At 38.5% G+C, this 27389-nt stretch overlaps 1 protein-coding gene across 3 annotated transcripts in view; it reads left to right on the top strand.

The window, feature by feature from the left end:
* The window catches only part of ARHGAP6 (Rho GTPase activating protein 6), a 541363-nt gene that overhangs the window by 405060 nt on the left and 108914 nt on the right, over window positions 1-27389 (top strand). For 2 of the 3 annotated variants that reach the window (XM_002831374.5, XM_054544332.2), the window contains exon 2: window positions 14141-14300. In XM_002831374.5, coding sequence (XP_002831420.2) covers window positions 14141-14300 — 160 coding nt within the window. Of the gene's footprint in view, window positions 1-2808; window positions 2946-14140; window positions 14301-27389 lie in introns of those variants that run through there. The other variant, XM_054544331.2, reaches the window with a different exon arrangement.

Raw genomic sequence — 27389 nt, 5'->3', positions numbered from 1 at the left:
CATAGAGCCAGGCGGGCTTGAAGGGCAGGGGACTACACTAGGCAAAGAACACTGAAAAATGTGGTCCACTCCTGGGACTACCACACATGGCTATGCAGGTTGCCTGGATGCTGTCTCCAGGTTTTTATGGACTGGGGCTAGAAATGAAGCTTGTCACTTCCTCTGACATTCCATTAGCTAGACTCCAGTCATATGACCACTATTAACTGCAAGAGAGGCTGGGAAATGTAGACTTGCTGAATGCCCACGAAAAAGGCGCTACGGCCTTCATGAGCAGTCAGTGTTTTCCTCACTGTGTGCCATCCATTTCTGTGCATCCATCACTTCCTCTATAAAATGAAATTGTTGGAGGCAGTGAATACATGGCACACATAAAGTGCTTAGCACCTAATACATGCTCAGTAAACTTCTACTGTTATTATTCGCTATTATGTAGTGGCTATTTGATTTTATTCCATCTAAGTAAAAGCACACGGCACTGGATACCAGGCTAAGGAATTTGGACTTTGTCCTGGAGCTAATGAGGAGACATCAAAGGGTTTTAGGCAAAAGAGTGATGTAATCAGAAATGTGTTCACTCAAAAAGTTTGACAGTGATTCTACGATATTTTTGCCTTAAATGTGCAAAATATCACCAGTGATATAAACAGAAATAATCCAGAATAAGAGGCAAGAAGAAGGCAGAATGAATGCTTAATGGCATAGATTCTTAGGCTATAAATTGTTTCTTGGTATGCTTAGATATGGAGGGTTAAATGGGAAAAAAAATGACGATTGTGCTCTCAGCATTTTTTGTGATTAGCAAAACTCTTCCACAGATGGAACCTTTTAATTGCTTCCTGATATTTATTTCCAAGGCTCTTTCAGTGACTCTTTGGTCTCTTATTGGTTTTACTTAAAGAGTTGTTATTTAAATCTTAAAAAGGATTCCTTATCTTTATGTTTTGTTTTTCTGGTTTGAATGCATTTTCCAAAGAATACCAAATATACACACCTTCTCCATTATTTCTGCACTTCCTCTTAAAGGCCTGCCTTGCTTCCACTCTTAAAACAGACTAGGAATTTCACAAGATGTTGTCTCTCGAGATTATTTGAGATTATTCACTTAGTCACCTTCTTACGAAACATTTATTGACCTGACAGTATATGTCTCCATCAAATAATTGATTTAACAGACCACTCTAGTCTTAGGTAATCATTCTTATTTCATCGCTGTCTCTTCCTCATTAGATACTTATAACATGGTTCCTACTAGTACTGACTCTGAACTGTGGCTTTGTCTTCCAGTTAATTTGTAAGCTCATAGTGGTTGGGATGACAGCCGCATTACTTATGAGCTGTGAATCTTTGAGCAAGTCACTTAACTCCTCTGCGCTTCTGTTTCCTCATCTGTAATATAAGGATAATAATGTAACCTACTGCCAAGAATTATTTTGATGGTTACATAAGTCAGTGCCCATAAAATGCCTAAAACAATGCCTGACACTTAGTAAGTGCTCAGTCAGAACTACATGTTGCTGTCATCTATTTATAAACTAAAGGATCATTTGCCTAGTAATAAAAAATGTATTGCATATTTATCAATTTCATGTGAAATAATATATTAATATATTAGATATATTGATATTAAGATATTAGATATCTTTAAATGAGGATGTAACTTCCATTGATGAGTATCCAGTATAAGCCATATTGACTGTCTACTGGAATAATGCGTATCTTCAACATCAGAGTTTTTAGGATAGTGGCGGTGGAGGTATGTGCAGTAACAGGTAGATTTTACTCTGAATCTCTGTTTAAGTTTAATCATTCTAGTAAAGAAAACCACCTGGAATATTTTACTGCTTTAAAATTCCTTCCTTAGCAGCAGCAGCAGCAGCACAGGCTATGTGTGGCTTACATGATTAGTTTCACAGAATCCTAGTAAAAGCATACCGAGTCCTTAATTTTGAATCAGTAAGATCTTCCATGAAATCATTTCCCGGTTTGTCAATTATAATCACAGTGATTCTTTTGTTGGAATTCACTTGAGACCCATGAGAGAACTATAACTTCCTATTGACTGGGAAACAAAGATGTCTTTTCGAGTTGTATTTGGCTCGGTGCCATGTGGAATACATGAGATCAAGGTAATTTGCGATGGGAATTAATCTTCCCTCTTCCCTCTGCTCTTCATGGATGCCACCCCCAACCCCCACCCCATCCTGAACCCTCTTAGACATGGCCATGTGGGTATATTCACTCTGACCTCCACACCCTCTGTTCAGGAAATGAACAACTTCTCAAGGACTGCTGTCCCACAAAGAGGATAAAATACAGAGCATGTGTTATGCTTCAGTGTGAAAGAGAATGAAAACTTTTGCTTTTTAGTGTGTGTGGCTAGTGTTAGAAAAATGGAGTCAGTAGTTTTAAAATATAATTTAAGAGCTGAGAATTTGTCCTAAACAAAGAAGGCATCCTATGTGCTTTATCTTGCTCTCAGGGGTTTCACCAGTGGCTTCCAACATTCTTTGGTAGATTCCTAATAAGGACAGTTTGCACAGTTACAATCCAATTACCGTTTGTAGATCCCTGTGGAAAAGAGGATTTTTTTTTTAGAGGAATCCTTTTCTAACTCGAGTATATTTCTTCAAAATACTCGTATTAAAATAAGAAACAGGAAATCCAGTTTCAATTTCTCTCATTCTTTTTGTCCTTTCTCTCCCCTCTTTCCTCCTCCCCAACTCTCTCTCTCTGTCTCACCCTCTCTCTCTCTCTCTCTCACACACACACACACACACACGCACACACACATAGAAACACATGCACTCACTCATTTGTGCACTTACTCAGGGACACAGCCTGCCTCCGTTCTGAAAGGACAGGAACTTCTCAATGATCCGATGAAAAGATTGCATATTTTTGGTCCCAAGATTCACAGTAGCGGAGGTCTCTGGCAACAAAAGGTATCGTGGGAGTCACAGCTATGCCAGCTGGGCCATTTCTCAGACATTCAATATGATCTGCCATTTCAGGATGCATTTTTTACCAAAAAAATAATTTTTTTAAAACAGACTCAACTTCCTACTCCAAGCTTAGTTCAGTTAGATTAGAGAGGACAGCAAAGACGCGGCTGATTATAATTTATGGGTAAGCAATATAAATATCTATACTTACACTTCTTTTTCAGAAAACAATTGTGATAAAATTTTGTGATTCTTTCACATCCATCTTGTGATTTAGGAAGAAAACTGGAATGATCAGTGTCTGAGATGTGTGACAGCTAAAAACTGTCTGTGTCAATATGGATTTATGAGAACCTTATTTTTAGATTAATGATGTTGTGGCAGCTTGAAATGAGCAAACTCAAGCAGAAAGGATTATGTCGCGATTAACAGAACAGCATAACTGGGCTGATTTCTGTAAAAGATTCGGGCACAGGCTGCTTTGAAGTCTGAAAGGGTAAAGTGGTTTATCTTTCCCTCTTAACTTCTTGAATATGGGTGCAACATTTTAGTTGCTGTGGCTATGATAAATATGAGTTTAGGGGAACAGTTTGGATAGTATATAAGGCTAATAATAAATCGGATGTGCTTGTGCTGTCTTTTACAAAAGAGGAAACTTTAAGCCTCTGAATTTTTAAACACTGTCTGGCTTTCATTATTATAAGGGTATGTCTCATAATGAAAGGGCTTGGTGGTGGAAAGAGGGGAACATGACCCTGATGTCCCAGATCCCATTATGCCACTGCAGCTGCTTTGCTCATTTGTAAGGTTAGAGGTTTGGATTGGTTTATCATGAAATGTTATGAAATACATATAGTGGTTATGAGTCTAAATTCCAGAACCTAAAGCCTGGCTTCAAATCCTAACTCTGCCACTTAATTGGTGTGTGCTCTTGGCAAGTTACTTAAGTTCTGTGCCTCAGTTTCTTCATCTGAAATATGGGAATAATGATGGTAACATAGTCCTTAGGTTGTTGTAAGAATTAAATGAGATAATATAAATAAAAGGCTTAGAACAGTAACTAGCAGAGAGCGGACCATCTATAAATGTGAGCAGTATCTTCAAGGTCTAATCTATCTCCGGAGGTCGTTCTAATTTCAGTGAACTAAATTTAATTAGAGAAAGACAAGTAGAACCATCAGCTGCTGGTCCTGTCATTAAGAAATTTCTGATTCATGCCAGTGTTTCCATTTTTTGCAACCCCGAGATTTGTGCAGGCCGTCTTACCTTCCTCCCATCCAAGACTCGAGAGACGCTTAGAACTGAGAATTAAATTGATGGCCATTAGAAAAGTCCACAATTCAACTGGAACTACACAGAAATGAAATTGACCTTTTGCTCTGACATTTTTGCCCTTGAGGACTTCCAGTATGTCCCCTCTATGCTAACCACTGGAAAGGTTCTTTCCACTGGAAACAAGATGTAAGTGACATTTGTTTTTTTAGATGGTGTTAGCCCAGCCCTGGGTTTCACAATGTTCATTTCTACTTCTTTAGTTTATCAGTAACCCAGGTGAACAGGCCATTTGCAGATAACCACTTCTATTTCATGCTAGCATTTGCATATTTTCTAATATGCTAAATTATGTTGTTTGATTTTTTTTTTACAGGCTCTCTGGGATGTTTCTCAGAGACAAAATCTTAGGAGAGGAGGAAAATGGTGATGGCAAAAGGCAGATCCTAATCATAGATGTGCCTTTACTTTTAGTCCAGTCCAGGGGTCAGCAAACTTTTTCCATAAAGGGCCAGATGGTTACCTTTATGGAAGGGCAGCTTCATGGACTGTGCAGTCTCTGTTGCAACAACTCAACTCTGCAATTGTGGCCTGTAGGCTGCCATAGACAATAACAATGAATGAGTGTGGCTGTGGTTTTCATAAATCAATAAAACTTGATGTATGAAAACAATCAGTAGGCAGTACTTGGCTCCCCGGCTAGTCAGCTTGTATCAGTAAAATCCCTATCATCATCCCCATTTCACGGATGAGGAAAATGGGGCATGGGGGAGTGTAAGTAGCTTGCTAGAAAGCCACATGGCTGGCTAGTAAGTGGCAAAACTGAGACTCAAACTCAGGCAGCCCAGCTTGCCACCCCTTGCTTTTAGCCACCATGCTATGCTATACCTATGTCAACCAGTCTCTGCCTGGGCTGCTGGGCTCCCAAAACCTGCCTGGCTCATTCCCTCACCTCCTTAAGGGTTGGTGCAAAAATCATGTTCTCTGTAAGGCTCTCCTGGTAGCTCATGCAGCACTCCTATTCCCCTCACCCTGTGCTACCTCCTTCTTTACCTCTTATCACCTTGTAAAACTTGCTGTGTAATTCAGCACACATTTCTTAAGAGTTTTTGGTGTCTCTAATACTTCCAAGTTAAGATGCTGTGTTAGGTCCTTCTTGTATCACCATAAAAATACCTGAGACTGGGTAATTTATAAAGAAAGGAAAAGAGGTTTAATTGGTTCACAGTTCTGCAGGCTATACAGGAAGCATGGTGGTGTCATCTGCTCAGCTTCTAGTAATGCCCTTGGGAAACTTTTACTCAGGATGGAAGGCAACAGGGAGCCAGCCTGTCACATGGTAAGAACAGAAGCAAGAGAGAGAGGGAAGAAGTGCCACGCCCTTTTAAACAACCATATCTCACATGAACTCAGAGCAAGAATTCACTACTGCAAGGACAGTACCAAGATATTCATGAGGGATCCACCCTCATGATGCAAACACCTCCCACCAGGCCCCACCTCCAACATTAGTGATTATATTTCAACATGAGATTTGGAGGGGACAAACATCCAAACCACATCAGATGGTGATGCAAATTTAGAGTGGTGATGATTAATATTAATTATAACTTAAATTTCCATTTATTCAGGTCTTGTGGGAGCTTATAAGCCTTCCACAAGAAATTCATTTGTATTGTCTGATATTATCACTACAAACTGAGAGTTAAATCTTGTTCTTTTCTCCATGTTAATAATGAGAAAACTGATGATCAGAGATTTTCTGAATCTTACCAAAGAACTGCCATCTATTTGAATCCAAGTCTTCACCACCATACCAGTGAGACTCAACCTTTATTATGCAAAAAGTAAGACTCATCCGGGGATGCTGCTTTATAATGGAGGTGCTTGGGACCTATTCCTTGTGACTCTAATTCTCTAAATCTACCTTAGAGCCGAAGGAACCTACATGTTTAACAATGATCATCTGCCCAGGTGATTCCGATGCCTTGGGTCCACAAACCACATTTTGAACAGCCCTGCCTCACCCCTTGTTTGGCCCTGGGGAGTTTACAGTTGGATGAGATTAAAGAGATGCTGCAATTAGAGACTAGCCCCAAGGATGTAAGAAAACAATGTGGTGTAGAACAAAACCAAAATTATTTCAATCAATTTTATTTCATGGGAAAATCAAGTCTGTTAGTAAAGATGCAACTTAGCTCAAAAGAATGACTTTCTGAATAAAGCATAGATATTAGATTGTTTGGGTTTTAGTTTGTCTTTTGCTTCTTTTTTTCTAAACATAGAGACATATACTTCTGGTGGGAAGGAAATCTCTTTAGTTAACACTTTTGGTGAGTTGTTCTCCAGTTAATCAAGACTCTATTTTCAAACTTTTTTTGGTTTGCTTCTTTTAATTAGGTTTGTAGTGTTTGTACTTATTAATACTAGCTTAAAATAAGCCCTATGATTCTGTTTATGTGTATAATATGTAGAAAAATACATGTGAAATACACAAAGTAATGCATGATATATATATGAATATATAGTGCATATTTTTTATGATAAACAAAATATATAAATAATTGTTAATATTTCCCAGCACCATCATTTTAAGGAGATTATATGTAATCTGGGCTTAACAGCAGACTTATTTATGCTAAACCAAGGTTTCTCAACCTCTGCACTGTAGACATGTTGATCCAGATAGTTGTTGATTTTAGGCAGTAGTCCTGTGCGTTATAAGGTGCTTAGCAGCATCCCTAGCCTCTATCTTCTAGCTGCCACTGTCAAATGCTGCCCCAGTTATAACAACCAAAAATGTCTCCAGACATTGCTAAATGCTCACTGGGGGCAACGTTACCCCACCAAGGACCATTATCCTATATCATTTTATCATATTGCTGCCCTTTATTAATGCTGTCACATAGTACCCTAGAATAGAAAGATATTTTTACAACTGCCAAGGTCTTTAGTCTATCCAGAGACATTGGGTGAATTTCATTTTCATCTACATTTATAAAATCTAAACAAACTTGAAATCATCCATTTTCAATTGTTAAAAAAATTCCATGATGACCACTCAAAAGACTAGATTCAGAAAGCCGTCAAATGAGTCATTCATTTATAAGATAAACAGTCACCAAAGAAAAATGCTGGTCTGGACCATGCATGTGAGCCTTGAGAAACTGCCAGAAACATATTCTAGACTGTGCTGGTAGGCTTTGGTGCCCTTCCTGGGTGCTTGTTTATCACTTTATGGTCCATGCCATGAGAGTCAAAGGGAAACTATGACCTTTGTGTTCATGTCTTACTGCTCCTATGAAGTCTGATGGGTGGGTATAGGTATCACGGATTAACTCTTCTCCGCATCACTTATTATCACATTTATTTTCTCCCCTCATGTACTGGCATGGGTTTTTCTTGGCTTATCAACAGGCTATTTCGAAAGACTGTCTCTTAATGGTTTATTCAAATCCAGAATACAGTTTCCCACATATATACAACATTGTATGGGTTGGTTAGGTTTCCAATTTATTTAACTCATGATGTGCCTGGTTCATTAGTCCCGAGACTGACAAATATTTATTCAGGGGCTGTTAAGTGCCAGGTACTGCCTTAGATACCGAGAACATCAAAATGAATAAGCCAGACAAGGGTCTTGCCCTCCTGAATCTAGCTGTTATATATGGCTGATAATGCAAGGCCCTAGGACTAGGTTGCTGGAACATGGCTGTAGATGCTACATAAATATGTGTAGGGCACTAAATGACCCTAATCTCTATATCAGGGGTTGGCAAACAACAGCCAGTGGGCCAAAAGCAGCCTGATGCCCGTTTTTGTATGACTTGCAAGCTAAGAATTATGTTTACATTTCTAAATAGTTGAAAAAATTTTGAAGGAAGGATATTTTGTACACATAAAATTATATGAGCCTTGAATTTTCATGTCATAGATAAAATTTTTGGAATTTTTGTTTATGTAGGGTCTATGGCTGTTTTTGCCCTACAATGGCAAAAGTTGAGTAATTGTGGCAGAGACCATAAGACCCACAGAGCGTAAAGTATTTACTATATGTAATTTTCTATAATTCTATTTTATGGGAAAAGTGATTTCAGAATTCCAGTCTTGGGACCTCTCCAGCACAAATCATTGGTGGTGGTACCTGTAGTATGAAGCAGCACCTTAGCATCAGGTAGCAGGGAGATAAGAATCTGATGGAAGGTCAAAACCTACTTTTTTAAGTGTCTGGGAGCATGCCCTTCACCCCACCAACTTCCTTTTCTAATGCTCCCCCCTACTCTTGGATTCATTTCCTATTGCTGCCATAACAAATTGTCACAAACTTACAACACAAACTTAATATTTTACAGTTCTGGAGGTCAGAAGTCTGATGTGGGCCTCACTGGGCTAAAATAAAAGGCCATGTTCCTTCTGGAGGCTCCAGGAGAGAATCCTTGGCTTTTCCTGCACTAGAAGCTGTGTGCATTTCTTGTCTTGTGGCTCCTTTTTCCATCTGTAAAGCTAGCAGCCAAGCTCTTTCAAATCTTTCTCTCTCCCACCTCTGCTTCCATTATCACATTTTTGTCTCGCTTCTGCCTCTACCTCTCTCCTTGTGATGACATTGGACCCACCTGGATAATTCAGAATAATCTCTCCATCTCAATAATCTGAAATTAATAGCATCTGCAAAGTCCCTTTTACCATGTAAAATAACATACTCACTGGTTCCTGGGATTCGGGTATGGACGTCTTTAGGGGAGACATTATTCTACCAACCACACCTTCCACCCGATTACGCCTTACTGTACTTCTCTCTACCTCCACAGAACAAAACGTGGGCAGAGGGGCAACTCACAAGCTTGCAACAACCAGCCAGAATATTGTAGTGGCTAAGAGTGGCTTCTGAGAGTGTCAGGTTCAAGTCAATTTTTTTGTTGAGTGAAAAAATAAGGATTATGTCATCACTTCATTTGTTTAATAAAAGAAAGCAGGATCATGCTTACTCTCAGTTTCAAAAAGTAACATCCTTTCTATTATGACTGTCATAGAAATAGCTTTCTTTCCCTTGGTAGATTTGTATCTTTCTTTGACAATGGAGGACTTCTTGGATTTTCTAGACTTACTACATAGCACTTATTATAGCCTAACTGAACAATGTGGACGCACACTCAAACTAGAATCTGTTCAAGCCTTGAGTTCAGTGGTTCTCAACCCTGGCTGCATGGGAGAATCATCAGAGAACTTCAGAAAAAAAAATGGACAAAGAAAATGTGGTACATATACACAATGGAGTATTATGCAGCCATAAAAAAGAATGAGATCCTGTCATTTGCAACAACATGGATGAAACTGGAGATCATCATGCTAAGTGAAGTAAGCCAGGCACAGAAAGACAAACATCACATGTTCTTACTTATTTGTGGGATCTAAAAATCAAAACAATTGAACTCATGGATAGAGAGTAGAAGGATGGTTACCACAGGCTGGGAAGGGCAGTGTGGGGGATCGGGGGAGGTGGGGATAGTTAATGGCTACAGAAAATAATTAGAAATAATGAATAAGACCTACTATTTGATAGCACAACAGGGTGACTATAGTCAACAATAACTTAACTGTACATTTTTAAAATAACTTAAAGAGTGGAATTGGATTGTTTGTAATTCAAAGGATAAATGCTTGAGGGGACGGATACCCCATTCTCCATGATGATTATTATGCATTGCCTGCCTGTATCAAAACATCTCATGTACCCCATAAATATATAAACCTACTATGAACCCACAGAAATTTAAAAAGTAAAAATAAGGAAACAAAAAATACGGATATTGTCTTGGTCAACTGGGTCTGCCATAACAAAATAACCTTAGATCTCTCTTTTGGTTAACAATTCCAAATATAACAAAGAAGTTTAAAAATCCAAGAAGTTAAGAACCGTGGGCTGCAACATATAATGGACTAAAGTAAACTTGAAGCATTGCACTTCACTTTTTATTATGCTAAGTGTAGTCATTTGTAAACAGTTTGAAAAAACATATATTATTTGATTGTGTTGGAACTGTTTTAATTGAGAGAACAAAATCAAAGCTCAAGAAAAATATAAATTGGCCAGGTTCTGTTTTGCCAGACTTAGTAATGTTTTAATTCTGTTTTTTCAAAAGAAAATACCATTTTCACCATGTCCAAAACTGGGTGACCTTCCTTCTCCCCCTGCAAACATAATTCCCTCTGCCATTCCCCATCTTGGTGATTAGTGTTACTATCTGCCCAGTTGCTGAAACTAGAAACTCAAGAGTCATCCTAGATTACTCCTTCTCTTCCCCTGACTGCATCCAGTTTATTCTCCAGCATCTATGTGGTTCTAAGTTTCTCCCGTGTCTGTTCAAATTGGAATCAGCATCCTACTTAGCATGGAGTCTTTTCTCATCTCCACATCTTTGACTTGCTCTCGCCTTTAATTCCTTAGGAAACTTGTTTCCAGTCATCTTCCCTATATTTCAAATCTGCTCATGTTCCTCTCTAGCTCAAAGTTCCTGAATGACTAGCCATCATCTATGGAGGAAAATCTAATCTGGTTTGCATTGCCAACAGAGACGGCCCTACAGAATCTGGCCCTGACTTCTGCTTGGCTTCACCTCTTGCCATTTTCCTCCTTCCAGCCTTGTAATTCCCTGAACAAGCCTGTTTTCTCAAACTCATTTGCCTTTGCACCTGCTGCTAAAGTTGCATTGCTACTGGGCGAACCCTGCCCCCTCTTACTCAACTTTCAAGCCTCCATTGAAACACTACCTTCTCTATAAAGCTTTCCTTGATCCTCCAGATAGATAACAAAGCCTTGTCTCCTAGGCATTCGTTGCATTTAGTACTTACTTCTAGTATCACAATCTCTGTGTTTTATGGATTGTTTGTGTTCTTCCTACCTGAAAGTTAACTCTGAGGATGAGGACTGTGTTGTCATCTTAATAGTCCCAAGCCTACCACAGAGCTTAGCATCTCATCTGTGCTTATTAAATATTGTTTGAATTAATTAACCAGGAGGACTTAGTAAATAAGAACAAAATGTCCCTTCCAGGAATTACTTTATTTCAGTCATAAGCTATAGTTCACAGGTTGGGAAACTCCAGCCCGCCAGCCAAAACCAGCCTGCTGTTTTTGTAAATAAAGTTTTATTGGAATATGGCCACACTCACTGATTTATAAATTATCTGTGGCTGCTTTCATGCCACCAAGCCAGAGTTGAGTAGTTGTAACAGAGATCACATGGCTCACAAAGCCTGATATATTTTCTATGTGGTCTTTACGGAAAAAGATTGTCAAACCCCTACTACAGATAATTAAGCCCATTGGAGGTCACATCTTTGATTGCTTTTAAAGAATAGGTATGTAATTCTGCTTTGACACTTCAAATAACAATCAGCTCCCTTAGGTACCTAAGCTTGATATCTAAAATTTATAAACTCATCTGGGGACTTTCTCTCTGGGAGAAAATAATAATAAAAAAAATTCCCCAATAGTGTTCCTTGTGGTTCTCTAAGCTTAGAGGGTGTGAGTGAGGGGTACACCCAAGGCCTGAGTCCCCAACCATAATATCTGTATGTCCTATTTTTTCTTAGTCTGGTTATACCAAAAACATAAAAGAAAGAAAAAATTCAAAATACACTGGCCCCAGAAGAATTTTCTTCTGTTCACTGAATGTGACTGCAGCCTCCTCACTTTGACTAGATTTGCTCACTCACTCCTCTCCCCACATCCCCTCCTGCATCACCCTCCCTGAGCTCCTCCTGGGTTCCTGCTAGTCTTCATCATCCACTGGGTGTAATTCATACATGTCAAGGCAAAGAAACGAAAAGCCATAACTTCTTTAACACTTGCTCAAATTTTGCCTTCTCAGTGAGGTCTTCCTGGCTGCTGTCTCTAAAACTGCAAATTCCTTTCTTCTACTTCCCCTTCTTTGCCTTTTTCTCCTTCCTAGCAGTTATCATTATTTCACACACCATTCCTTTTACTTACCCTGTTCATTTTCTGCCCCTACCAGAGTATAATATATTCATGTATTAAATGAATGAATGAAATCCCAGATAAAGAGGGAAAATATCAAAGAATTAACATCGTGCCATTCACTTTTGGAATGAATACACTAGGCAGGAATTTGCCACCAGTGTGAAACAAAGTGCTATGGCACTTTGTTGCCAGGACCAGTCTTTCTGTCTCCCTTCTTTAAGGTGAGTGACTTTTTTTTTTTTTTTTTTAAGACAGAGTTTTGCTCTTGTTGCCCAGGCTGGAATGCAGTGGCGTGATCTTGGCTCACTGCAACCTCCCCCTCCCAGGTTCAAGCGATTCTCCTGCCTCGGCCTCCCAAGTAGCTGGGACTACAGGCATGTGCCACCATGCCCGGCTAATTTTATATTTTTAGTAGAGACGGGCTTTTGCCATGTTGGCCAGGCTGGTCTTGAACTCCCGACCTCAGGTGATCCATCCACCTTGGCCTCCCAAAGTGCTGGGATTACAGGTGTGAGCCACCACGTCCAGGTGAGTGACTTCTTTAAGATGGTGAAGTCTTATGGGATTCTATAAGTGTTCCATTTATTGCAATGAGTCCCTGCGTGGGCCAGCACCTTTCCTTCCCTGATAGAACTTTTCTTTCTTGATCATTGAGCAACAGTAGCTGCCTCCTCAAATCTGTTGCAGCATTCCTGATATATGAGATTCACAAGAAGTCTTTAGTAAGGAGACACTGGGTTTCAGAGGATTGTAAAGTACTTTTTCTTTGGACATCACTTTCTCACTGTCTGCATTGAGGGTGGAGCCATTCACCCTCAGTGGGCTGCAAGGGTATGCATGTGTACACATGAGTACACTTTTAGGATTGTGGGAATCTTTGCTTTGAGTCTTTGATGTGGAGTATTTTAGCATCAAATGTCTCCATAAATACTGAACGTCTTCCTAATGATCATATCTCTAAGCTTATTGTGTTCACAATAACTCATGAGAGTGCTACAAATAGAACCTTAGTGGTTACAATATTAGCATAGAGTTTAAAGCCCTACATTCTTAGCTTGAGTCCTCATTCCAAATCTTATGAGTGAGTTTTATGATTTGGGGAGAATTACTTAACCTCCTCAAGCCTCAGTTTCATCATCTATATTATATTACTATATGTATAGATAATATATGTTACTATACTATTCATATAATATACCATAAGTATAAACTTTACTATTATAATATATTATCATATATTATACTAGATTATATTATTAAATTTTACATGAGATAGGTAAAAAATGTTAACCACCTCGTAAGGTTGTTGGAGGGATTAACTAAAAAGCCCTTGACTATGGTTAACAGTAATATATAATCTCAAATAGCTAGAAGGAGGATATTGAATGTTAGCAACCAAAGAAATAATAAATGTTTGAGATTAGTTACTAATTATTAGAAATATATATCTAATAACTATATGTATAGAAATATCACCATGTGCCCCATGAATATGTACCATTTTTTTTTGCCAATTTTAAAAAATTCCCTTGGTGCAGCCTCTGGCACACGGTAGGCTCGCCATACACACTCATCCCCCTATATCTGATGTGTGTGATGGCAATCAGCAGCAGCACAGTATTTCACAAAAGTTAGAAGTTCCCATGTGTTCCCATAAAAAGGAGGAAGTAGGACCCTCACAGTATCTTTCTACATAGCTTCCTCGGGCCTATATGCATAATGAGATAAGATCATGTGACCCAGCAGATACTTGAGATTTTGACATTTGCAACTAACTGAGAAAATCCACAGTGAACTAAAAGAGGATTTGACTTTGGGAATTGAGACCCAATTTTGGAACACAAAGGTGGTTTGCTTGACTTTATTACTAAGAGAGGATGAGATTTGTGAGAGGTAAGTGAACTCTGTAACTCTTGATTTTTTTTTTTTTTTTTGGCCTACAGGGTGATTTCACCTGGAACAGCATGTCAGGCCGCAGTGTACGGCTGAGGTCAGTCCCCATCCAGAGTCTCTCAGAGCTGGAGAGGGCCCGGCTGCAGGAAGTGGCTTTTTATCAGTTGCAACAGGACTGTGACCTGAGCTGTCAGATCACCATTCCCAAAGGTAAGGCCTCTTCTGCCTTTCTGCTGGGGAACACTGCAAGTCAAATATTGGCTCTGCCAAAGCCGTGAGCTGTGAACTCTTCTCACACCTAATATTCACACAGGAAGGAAACTACAGCTTCTTGGTTGTTGGCTGGCATTAGTGTCCATTTGAAGGACATGTTCAAGAGGGACAATTTGCATGTCAGGTAATACGTTTATTTAAAGGGAAGGTCAACTTGGAGCATTACAAAGGAAAGCTGTGTGTATATCAACAGTCTATATGGATTCTGAACAACCAATTAAAAATAATTTTCAGGAAGGTCATCTTAAACGGTCAGAAGAAAAGCTGTGTCTATCTCAGTTTGGTTTCAAAATAACCCATTTGAAAAGAATGCCTTAACACTCTGTTAAACTTGTCGTTTGACCCTATGCCAACTCAGAATCAGGGATTTTACCGAACTTAACTCCTTTTTAGCCAGTTTTTCAGCTGGTGTGTTGTATGTTGCACTGGAGCCAGTGCACACCTGATTGGCTGATGTTTGTTTTTTAAACAGATCCTGATTCCAGTAAAGATGAGACACATGTACTTGAATTCCTTGAATCCATAAAACTTTGTCTCTGTATGTTTACTACTGTCTATAAAGGTACTTTTTTTTTTTTTTTTTTTTTGAGATGGAGTCTTGCTCTGTTGCCAAGCTGGAGTGCAGTGGCACAACCTTGGCTCACTGCAACCTCCGCCTCCTGGGTTCAAGTGATTCTCCTACCTCAGCCTCCCGAGTAGCTGGGATTATAGGTGCACACCACCACGCCCAGCTAATTTTTGTATTTTTAGTAGAGACAGGGTTTCACCATGTTGGCCAGGATGGTCTCAATCCCTTGACCTTGTGATCTGCCTGCCTCAGCCTCCCAAAGTGCTGTGCTGGGATTACAGGCGTGAGCCACTGCACCTGGCCTATAAAGGCACTTTTTAATTTGTATTAGTATGTAGCAGACACCTACTTTGAGGGAGAATGAAAAACTATGATGTTATACACATAAAGTAAATCTGCCATGAAAAGCAACATTGGGCAGTGTGCCTGAAACTTAAAGGAAAGCAGAAGAGGGATAGGAAGCTTCTAGAAGCTAGAATATTTCCACGGAGGATTTTGGTATCTGCAAAACTTCTTTTCTACTTTGTTTTCTTTTGGAGGAGGTTGAGGGGATGCTTCATGAATATTTATTCATAAATAGTTCATATATATATATACACAACATATGTGCATATATATGTATATACATATACACACAAATAGATGGTTCTCAAGCAGGGTTGATTTTGCTCCCCATGCCCTGGGGACATCTGGCAATGTCTGGATATACTTTTGGTTGTTGCAGCTTAGGGGATGGATGCTCCTAGCATCTAGTGGGTAAAGGCTGAGGATGCTGCCCAACACCCTATAATAAATAGGACAGCCCCCTGCAACAAAAATTATCAGGCCCCATGTGCTGAAGTTGACTTACCTTGCTGTACACACATACATTCACATTCTGTCACCCACAGTGCCAGTGGTGCAGTTCTCTTGGCTCACCTGTGGCTAACAGAAAGAATGCTGGCTTGGAGGTCTAAAGACTAGGACTTGTGAACTTATCCTGGCACTCCTCACACACGTGAGCTTGGGCGACTTGCCTCTGCAGTAGGAGGCTCAGTTCTTTGACCAGAAAGAGTAGCACAAAAACACTGACCAGAGTTTTTCTTTGGATAGTGAGCCTTAGGGCCACGTTTTTTCTTGAAGCAGAACCTGAGACTCCATTGGAGGTCATGACAGAGTTCAGAAGAGAGAGATAGGCAAGGCCAATGGGCTGACAAGACATGCATATTTCACTGGCATATGCCTTGCACCTTTGGCTAAGTCACGGTTTGTTCACTACCACAACCACAGCATATTCTTTCCAAGAGGAAATCCCCACCCTATTTTATTTTTTCATGCTAATCTCACACATAGAGACCCTCAGCTCAAATAAGAAGAAAATCACTTAGGCAATTGTGATAAATGAATACTAGTGACTGTCAGGCCATGTCGCTCTTATCCTTAAGAAAGGCCCTCCTGCCTTACCTGGTATTGGTTTGGTTGTAAGGTGGAGATGAGGCCTGTTCTCCCTCCAACATAACTCACAAAGTGGCCCATGTGGGGCCCGGGCCAAGAGTTTTGTCTCCCTTTAATAAGGACAGACATTCTTTTCATTCCTAAGGGAAAAAAATGGCAATATTGTTAGCAAACTTAATTTGTAGTGAAGGGAATGATGACTTTGAAAATTTTTTGAAACTTGGTTTGAATGCACATCAGATAAGATATCAGGGAACAGATACTCTCTGTGGCTTTGTTTTTAAATCCAGTTGATTTTTCTCTTTGTTCCTGCTTTTTAAAGAGTCCACTAAACAAATAACCTTTACCAAAAACAATTTTATAAAACTTGTCTACTAGAGGCTCTGTCTCCATTGATTATTTCTGAGGCTGTGTGGTTATCCGCACATCCAGAGAAAGATTTGTGCTATCGAAATGTTTGAAGATATTCCCAGGCCACAGCAGTTATTTTCATATTTTCTGTCAAAATAGGAACTAATGATTTACAAATAATTTTCTCATTTATAGAGGAGAGAGGGAATTGTGTGGCTGGTGAAAGAAACAGGCATCACATGAGGGTTTCTGAAGCTACTGAATTGGGCATATGAATATGGACATCAAATATTTACTGAGATCCTTGGAATGTGTGGCTGGTGGCAAGCTCTATGACAGTAGCTTTGGTCTAAATGTGGCCACTTGATCCCCATGCAAACCTTCAAATGGAGGTTCTAAACAGGGTCAGATTCACTGTGTGAATAATTTTCACAGGAAAATAAATACTGTAGCCAGGACCTAAAGCCTAAAGAAATGATGCCAAGCCCAATAGGATATAATGAAAATCAAGATACAATGAAAATGGACACATAGTCAAGTTCACATTTCTGTTCTCTGTCACATTAGGATGATCATAGGGATTTATTTGTGGTTATCTATTTGCAGAACCCTCTCCTGTGAGTCTGGTGCTTCCAGGGTTCAAATGAATGCTATTATAACATAATCATCAGCTGCCAGAATTTACCACAGAGAGGAAAGAATTGAGGATGGGGGAGTTGGGAAATTAGTGGGTGATTTCCTAGAGTAGACCACAAGGGTGGGATCCAGAGTACAAGTGGAGGGTTTGACCTTCTTTTACACTATAATGATAGATGGGCACTAGTTATATGGACACTGATGCAAGTTAGAAGATGGTGGGAGAGCACGTGGGATTTTACTCCAGATTGCTTCTCAGCATCCAACAAAATAGGAAGCAATTTAATCCACTAGGAGTGAGGATGGCGAAGAGGTCCTGGAGGTTTGAGGAAAGAGGAGAGGAGTGGAAGAGAGGGCAGCTAACGGGCCAGCAATGTCAGAGGATTGCAGGACAGGCCAAAAGGTCCGTTTGAGGTTAGTAGCTGGGAACTTTAAATGAAAAATAAACATCCTGGTATCTAAACACTCTTAAGCTAAATACACCATTTCGGACTTTTAATTCCCCAGCCTTAGTTAATCCAAATATCCTCTTTCGAGTTAGGACTTTTCTAGTTCAATTCAATGAAGGTGAAGAGGGACATGGCAGTTGAGAATATATCTGTAGTAGGCAAAATAATGGACCCCCAATGATGGCCACATCCACATCCCTGGAACTTGTGAATATGATACCTCACAAGCCAAAAGGAACTTTGCAAATGTGATGAGTTAAGGTCCTTGAGATAGGGAGATTATCCTGGATTGTCTAGGTGGGCTCAAACTAATCACATGGGTACTTGAAAGTGCAGAAATTCTCCCAGCTGTAATCAGGGAGATATGTGACTATGGAAGTATGGTCAGAGAGATGCAATGTTGCTGGCTTCAAAGATGGAGAAAGAGGCCATGAGCCAAGGAATGCAGATGGCCTCTACAAGCTAGAAAAGTCAAAGGGACAAATTCTTCCCAAGGGGCCTCCAGAAAGGAACAAAGCTCTGCTGACACCTCAATTTTAGCCCAGCGAGACCCATTTCAGATTTCTGGCCTCCAGAACTGTAAGATGACAAATTTGAGTTGTTTAAGACACTAAGTCTCTTGTCATTAGTTATAACAGCACTAGGAAGCTAATACAGTATCCAAGGGAATGATTCTAATCCCACAACACAGAGCCTAAATTGGATAAGAAAGGAAATTAGGAAGTAATTCAATAATATGAAGATGTAAATTTTGTCATTAATTATCTATAAGCTGAATGTGATTCCAAAATAAAGTACCAACAGAATTTTTCTTTTTGATAATTTTACTAAATTAATCTAAACATCATCTGGGAAAATAATTAAGTGAAGGTAGTCAGGGGAAATCTGATAAAGAGTTAAAATGGAGATTTACCCTGTCCACTTATTAAAATGTGTCACAAAACTGAAGAATTAAAAATGAACCAAAATACATATGAAAATTTATTACATGATAAATATGGTATTTTTGTAAAGGGAAAAAGATGGGTTATTATTGTATTTGAGATAATGAGACAATCATCATTAAGAAAATAATAAATTGACATGGAAGAAAGATTTAAAGATTAAAAAATGAAACTATAAACGATGCACCAGAAGAAAACATAGGTGGATATATATTTTTTTACACTAGGGAAGGCCTACCCAGAAAACATAAACAAAGAGAGGAACAAGTTTCACTACATTTAAAAAAAATAGAATGATCTCTGACAGATAAGCAAATAAATAAACTTTATAGCACATTTGACAAACTAAAGGCTAACTTCTCTATTACATAAAACTTTATTACAAATTAATATAAAAAGAAAATCTAAAATATAGACAAATTACAGGTGGCTCACAGAAAAATACAAGCAGTATAAATAGATTTGAAAAGATGCTCACCCTCACATTCATTAAAGAAATGCAACCTAAACACCAAGGAGATTTTTTTTCTCTCTCAGAATGGCATGGCTCCAAAAGTTGGATGATACACTTCGTGGGGAAACAAACACTCTCATACACTGTTGGTAGAGGTGTAAATTGTTGCAACAAGGTGCAAGGCAATTTGGCAATATTTATCTAAATTGTATTTATTTATTTATTATTTCCATGGTTTTTTAGGAACAGGTGGTATTTGGTTACACGAATAAGTTCTTTAGTGGTGATTTGTGAGATTTTGATGCATCCATCACCCAAGCAGTATACACTGAACACAATTCATAGTTTTTTATCCCTCACCCCTTTCCCACCCTTTCCCCCTGAGTCCCCGAAGTCTATTGTGTCATTCTTATGCCTTTGCATCCTCATAGTTTAGCTCCCACCTATTAGTGAGAACATACAATGTCTAGTTTTCCATTCCTGAGTTACTTCACTTAGAATAATAGTCTCCAATCCCATCCAGGTCGCTGTTAATGCCATTAATTCATTCCTTGTTATGGCTGAGTAGTATTCCATCATACATATATATACTACAGTTTCTTTATCCACTCACTGATTGATGGGCACTTGGGTTGGTTCCACATTTTTGCAATTGCGAATTGTGTGACTATAAACATGTGTGTGCAAGTATCTTTTCCGTATAATGACTTCTTTTCCTCTGGGTAAATGCCCAGTAGCGAGATTGCTGGGTCAAATGGAAGTTCTACTTTTAGTTCTTTAACGACTCTCCACACTGTTTTCTATAGCAGCTGTACTAGTTTACATTCCCACCAGCAGTGTAGAAGTGTTCCCTGTTCACTGCATCCACACCAACATCTATTATTTTTTGGTTTTTTGATTATAGCCATTCTTGCAGGAGTAAGGTGGTATCACATTGTGATTTTGATTTGCATTTCCCTGATCATTAGTGATGTTGAGCATTTTTTATATGTTTGTTGTCCATTTGTATATCTGCTTTTGAGAATTTCCCATTCGTGTCCTTAGCCCACCTTTTGATGGGATTGTTTGTTTTTTTCTTGCTAATTTGTTTGAGTTTGTTGTAGATTCTGTATATTAGTACTTTGTCAAATGTATAGATTGTGAAGATTTTGTCCCACTCTGTGGGTTGTCTGTTTATTCTGCTGACTTTTCGTTTTGGTGTGCAAAAGCTCTTTGGTTTAATTAAGTCCCAGGTATTTATCTTTCTTTTTATTGCATTTGCTTTTGGGTTCTTGCATTTTTCTAAATTTTCAATGGCCCAACAATTCTACTTCTAAGACTGTATCTCACAGATGCATACTTGTATTCGTTGGGGTAGGCTAACCACTCAGTGCCTTAACACCACTATAAAGATATATTTCTTACTGGAGCACTATCTAATGCAGGTTGGCAATGGGGTAAGAAGGGCAAACTCTCTTCCAGGCCGTTATTCAGGGACCCAGGCTTCTTGCATCTTGTGGCTCCTCCCTCCTGTATATCCATTTAGCCTGGAGATGTACACACTGAATAACTAATAGGATAAAATAGCTGATGAGCTTAATTTGTTACCCCTTCTAAACTTAACGTGGTTCAAAAAGAGACTTTTGAAAATGCTTTTGAGAATCTGGAGAAATTTTTAGTGGTTGAAATCAGGAACCAATCATTTTCCCTGTGAGCCCAAGATTACTCCATGGAGGCAAGCATGGACTATCTGATTATTCAAATGGCTACTCTTGGCATAGGCTCTTGGATCAGACTATCTAGTTTGTAAATGGCCAACTCTTAGTCACAAAACCGGAAAACAAATGTAAAAAATAGTCAAGAAATTAAGCAAAACCTAATGGTTTACACAAACTTTTCACTTATTCAAAACACATCCAAGGAGCACTTTTTGTATATCAAGTAGTATGTTAGGTCCAATTAATATTATTTTGGTAACATTTTAATACAAATGGTCAAAATCAGGGGTTAGCAACTGAACCATGGCCAAACCAAGCTTACCATCTGTCTTCGTAAATAAAGTCTTACTGAAACACAGCCATGCTCATTCATTTGCAATTCGTCTATGCCTGTTTTCAGTCAATGTCAGAGTTGAGTAGTTGTGACATTGTCTCAGAAGTTTACTATCTGGCCCTTTACAGGAAAAATTTGCTGATGCCTGATCTAAGGTAAAATGAAAGAAAATAACTTATTCCTGCCACAATCACTATAGCACGTTAGTGTAGGCATTATGGCTTAACCTTATTATATTGTAAACAAATATTTACAGTTGAATGGTTCTATAAGACAGAAATGCACATTTGTGTTTTCTTTAGAGCTGTTTTTTTCTTGTATCAGTTCATTTCTGATATCACAATTGAGAAAGGCTTTGTTTATGCATTTTGAAAACAGTATCATGGAATGAGGAATAGCTGATCGTTTAAGAAAATATGGACAATAGTCTCATAAAAGAGTACCCCAATGCCTTAAAATTGCTCAATTATATGGCTTCCTTATAAAATGATCCCTCGCCATTATCCCTTAGGCAATGTCAAATCCAAGTACACAACTCAATGAAATAAGGAAAATTATATTCTTGCTAGGCCAACACTGCAGCTGTCTTCAGTTTGTGATTTAAATGTTGATTTAGAAAATACAAGTAACCTGGTAGGCAAGGAAATTGAGATTGGGTGTTTATATAACAACCCTTGACAGAAAAATTTAACTGTCCTATTTCTGTTATTCTTTCTGGCAATGCCCAGTTGAAGAGGTGATGTGCTAAAACTGTCTGCCAAAGCCTTCTGTGTAAGTAAAAATAAGGTTGAAACCTGGTGCAGAATCCACAAAATCCACTGTAGGTAGAAATGCCAATGGGAAGGAAACACCACCAAATAGGGATGATCACGGAATAATGAGACCGCTGCACCTAGAGGCCCTCAATAAAGGTCTCTATTGTGTGAACTGTGGAGCTGATTGTACCTTCTGTGTGTCCACAATCACCTTTTCTGTGATCTTCACACAAAGGATGGTGATTTCCCATGGGGTAGGGCTATGTCTTATTGGTCTTTGATCTGGAACATCATCTGTATTGCCTAATACACAAGTGGCCCTCAGCAAATCTTTGAGATGTGAATGGGTGCGTGCGGGCATATTATTTAATAATAAGCTTTTAAATTAAGCTCTTTCTCTCACTCTTCCCCGTATCCCTAAAGAGCATCGATCACCTTTCTCCCACTGTCCCCAGTGTCTCCAGTAATGATTTTAAAACAACCTCAACACTTTCTTACTCCTTCACTTCATGCTGAGTTTCCAGCTTTCATTGATGGTCTCATAGGGTTGATGTGAGATTTAAATGAAATAATAACCATAATGAGCTTAAATCACTTCCTGACATCTTATATACTCTCCATAAAACTTATCCATCACCATCATCATCATCATCGTTGTCATTTTTGCCATCACCATATCACTTTGTCCTGTATCTCCCCTCAACCCTATGTCACTGCATCATTATGCTTGATTTTAATTATAGTCATAGAACCCCTACCTACTTTCCTCAATTCAGGGCTTCTCCTCTATTCTATCGACCACAGTAAAATCACCAGAGTGAAACTTCAACCACAGTGGCTACTCCTTTGTTGGAAAAACAAAAAACAAACAAAAATCCCAAGGCTCCCTATTGTCTACTGATCTTACTATCAAAGCCATTTTATATGAGATACTATTTCATATAAAAGAAGAAATCCGTTTAGTTTGCAGCCTGTTCTCAGGATGTACCACAGACTTTTATTTGTTTACTTGTCTTAGAACAGCAGGTTGCAGATTTTTTGTCCACAACCTATCTGCAGTGAGAAGTACATTTTACATCTCAGCCCAGGAAATGCATGAAGCCAAACAGCTTATCTTTATCAGAGATACATTTGGATATTCTTTATAATATTCTCTCCTATCCTCTTCTGTCTGATTCTCTTTCATTTTCAAAATATGTTTTCATGATCCACTAAGTTTTCTTGATTTATTAGTAGGTTATAAACCACTATTCAATAACACAGTCTTGGAAGGTATATGGAATAGAGAACAGGGAATCACAAAGGAAACAACAAAAATATCAGTATGGAAAAATTAGGTGATCTTTGCTGTGGCTCTCAGGGCCTTGATAAGGTGGATGGGAACTTCTTTTTCCGTAGGGCCATGGTGATGAACCTAAGGCTAGAGCCATACCTGAGAATCTTATGCCTTCTCTCTCTAGAGCCAAACTGAGGGAGTGACACCCAGAGGGCTTCCTACACTGCCTTACAGCTCTTTCCTCATAATACCAAGGGATATGCAACCTGAAGGAGATACATATGTGGGGCTTTAAGTTCTAGCTGCAATAGAGGATTCAACGCTATGTCAAAAGGAGTTCCTATCATCGAGTAGTTCCTAGTCAATAGACAGAGAAAACACAGATGCATCAATTGTATTAAAAGATAGAGCAGTGGAGATGATCTGTCCAAGTTGACTTTGGTGACCCTTTAGATAGAAGCTGCCTCATCCACTCACTCTGGTAAAAACCAAGAATGACAAAGACATTATCCTGCAGGTTATTTTGTAATTTTCTTCTTGGATGCTCTTCTTAGCACCCCAGGGTTTTTACCATGTAAAGTTCTCAAGTGTCTGCTGCCACTATATGATGCTGTGTTGGTGCCAAGCAGGTGTGGGATTCTTTAAGCCATGTGCTTTGTACCATGGTATTCACAAATGACTTCCTTTATGTTCTCAGAAATATCGTTTTCTATCCAAGGTCTTGTCTCAACTGGCCATATTTATACATATTTATATGTCTTGTTGGAGCAGCAACCACTGTTGCACAAGACTTTGGCATCTTGACCAAAACTTCTGTCACTGCAGTTTCTGAAATATTCTGGCACCTTTCAAAGATTTCAAGACTGCACTATATTCTCTGTTGGGATCATAGCCCAAAATAAACTTGATAATTATGAAGAATGTCCCATCCTTCAAACATGAACAATTTTTGCCTTTTTTCTTGGTTTCCCCATGGGCAAAATAAAAGCAAATACGTATACATTGAAATTTAATGCTGAGTGTATTTTTTAACCAGTCAGCCTTTTTAGGTCATTTGGAATCAAGCCCTCAAGATTACTTAAAAATTCAACTAGTGTGTGTTACTAGAGCTTTACATATGGAAAGCTCTGGAAGAGTAGTTTAACAGGTTTTCACTTAAGATAGATGTGGGCAAACTAAGCTCATGGGCCAAAGCCAGTCCATTGCCTGTTTTTATATTTTTATTAAAACCCAGCCATGTCCATTTCTTTCTGTATTGCCTGTGACTGCTTTAGTGCTACAGTGGCAGAGTTGAGTAGTTTTGACAGAGACTTTATGGCCCACAAGATCAAAAGTATTTATTCTCTGGATCTTTACAGAAAAAAAAGCTTGCCAACCCCTAATTTGAAATTAATATTATAGTAATTCATTGTTATTTTTTATGCAGTTGATCAACTATACTATTCCTGTTCATTTCAATTTCTTCATTATTTTAATTTCATGATGTAGTAATTATGTGCTTTTTAATGATCAGAACTTTGTTATTCTTAGATGTTTTAGTGTTTATATTACAGTCACGCGTTGCTTAATGACAGATTCATACTGAGAAATGCATCATTAGATGATTTTGACATTGTGCAAAACATAATATACTTACAAAAACCCAGATGGCATAGCCTACTACACACCTAGGCGATATGGTAGAGCCTACTGCTCCTAGGCTATAAACCTATACAGCATGTTCCTGTACTGAATACTGTAGATAATTGGAATGCAATGGTTGGTATCTATGTATCTAAACATAGAAAAGGCATAGTAGAAATATTGCATAAAAGATAAAAAATAGTATAGCTGTATGAAGCACCTCCATTATAATCTTTTCGGACCACTGTCTTATATATGGCCTGTTGACCAAAGCATTGTTACGTGGCACATGACTGCATATGTGACCAAATATGTTTTCAAGGTGAGATGAGTTCCTTTGGTGGCACTAAGCATAAAATAAAAGTCAATATTTTTACGACTGGTTTAAACAACTGATGCCACCATGCAGTCTATAGGCACATAAGTTATGCATTAAATGGGTAACTTTAATAAGTCAATCTTCATTACAAGTTATTACTTTTACTATTACTATCTTGTTTGATGACTGAGAAGTTAGCAATATTCCCTTCTCATGTCCTAGAATTGCAACACCTGCCAGTGCCCAAATCAATACTGGGAAGTAGAAATAAATCACTGGGTTTGGCTTGAACTAAGGGTTCGTTTCCCGAGTTTGGGGTGATAACTTATCCCAGGATGAGTTGCATGGAGGGTGAGCAGCTGACAAAATGGAGCAAGGAAGAACTGCAGTGGGTAGGTGGAGGGGAGCAGCATAGAGATGGATTTAGATTAAAAACTACTGGTATACGGAAAAACATTGTCATCTTCTGCCATTGCAGACAAGTGATAGAGAGGAAACCATTTTTATATTTATTTGCTTTAGTGTCTACCACAGTGCCTTATACATACCTACGGCACAATAAATATTTGAGAAATTAAATGAGATACATTAAAAATTCAATCATAGCACATTTATTTATATAGTGTTTCCATAGCATATAGAATTGTTTTGAATGGCTCAAAAGATAATCAAAAACATGGACTGGATAAGAAAATGATAGGTAGTATAATAGTTTCATTTAATTGCATCATCTTTTCAGCTACTGAATCAGAGAGAGCTGTTTTCATGGGAGCAACTGGCAGGAAATTTTAGGCATTTCCAAGACTTTAACAAGTAATGATAAGACTCCCAAAATTTGGGTTTTAATTTTCCAGAGTTAACCACCTAGAGTATTTATTAGGGAAAAATGATTTTTGTATTTTTGTTCTGCTACCTACTTCCTTTCATTTACACTCCAGGAATGAAATGTAGCTTTAAAAAATGACTTGGCAAAAGCCATTTTCCCTGCCCTGATATTTGGAAACTTCTGTCTCTACAAATACAGTACCTACCTAGACTAAACTAAAAGTATTGTCTTCCATTTAAGGACTGTTTAATGAAAGATACAAATTCAGGAGCCTGGAAGGACATACTAGCTCCTAGATTATGAAAAGTCAGCAGCAGAGCTGCCCCTTTGGGACATGTGCTTAAAGCTTTGAAAAAAAATCTTTTTTTAAAAAAATCATATAACTTGACTGTGGAAAAAATGACAGCAAGTAAAAGATCCTTCTAGGGCATAATTTGATCATTAGCAGTTGTTACAGCAAGCAGTGATTACAAAGAACACCTAGTTAAGGAAAAACCATAGTTGAGCCTTTAAAGCTATGGCGTCTAAACCATGAGATCAGCTTCCCTACCTCATGTTTTGACAGAACAAGGAGACATGTTCAACAAATCAAATATCTTAATGATTTTTCTGTAATAGAAAACCACTTGCTTTGAGGTTCAAGGATCCAGAAGTTTTTTTTTTCTCCTCTTGAAGATGATATAGAAAAATTTTAGAACTAATCACCCTGCCAGAATAATTTACTTACACAAAACAGAATAGGTTTCTTCTTAGTGTTTAACTGAAGGCATGGTGACCTCCAAGAGTCGACTTTCTTTACAGCAGTGAGAGACTCACAGAATGTTCTTATTTTCTGACCACAGCTTTGATAATTTCACCACCACTTCAACATGTAAACTGTGGGGATTAGTACATTTCACAAGTACTTTGGGGAGCCTCAGCCCTAAGGAGAGGCATCGCTATTGCTTAAGAATACCATAAAACATTTTCTTCTCCGGGGAAACATAGACACTTTGGAAAGAGATTTTGGAAATCCTAGCCCACAAAGTGCTGGCAGGAAAAATAAAGTGTTTAATTCACTGGGACTTATACCAAGAAAAGTGAACCAATCACCCTGTTCCTATCTGCCTTTGTCTATTTCAATTAAAGTTAATGGAAGAACTGTTAAGTATAAGTTAATAAGCAAAAACTTTGATAACATGAGTTTGGTTAAATAACCAACAATCTAGGGTATGAAAGATTTCTTGAAGATGACACACACACACACACACACACACACACACACACGTATCCAACATTGCCTGAATGATGGGACCAGTTTGGGCCTGAATACGTTTTCCATTATTTTTCATATAGATTGTTTTCTTCCGCAATTATTATT

Source organism: Pongo abelii, chromosome X, assembly GCF_028885655.2.
Source record: "Pongo abelii isolate AG06213 chromosome X, NHGRI_mPonAbe1-v2.0_pri, whole genome shotgun sequence".
Lineage (NCBI taxonomy): Eukaryota > Metazoa > Chordata > Mammalia > Primates > Hominidae > Pongo > Pongo abelii.
This window is presented reverse-complemented; position numbering and strand designations above follow the sequence as displayed.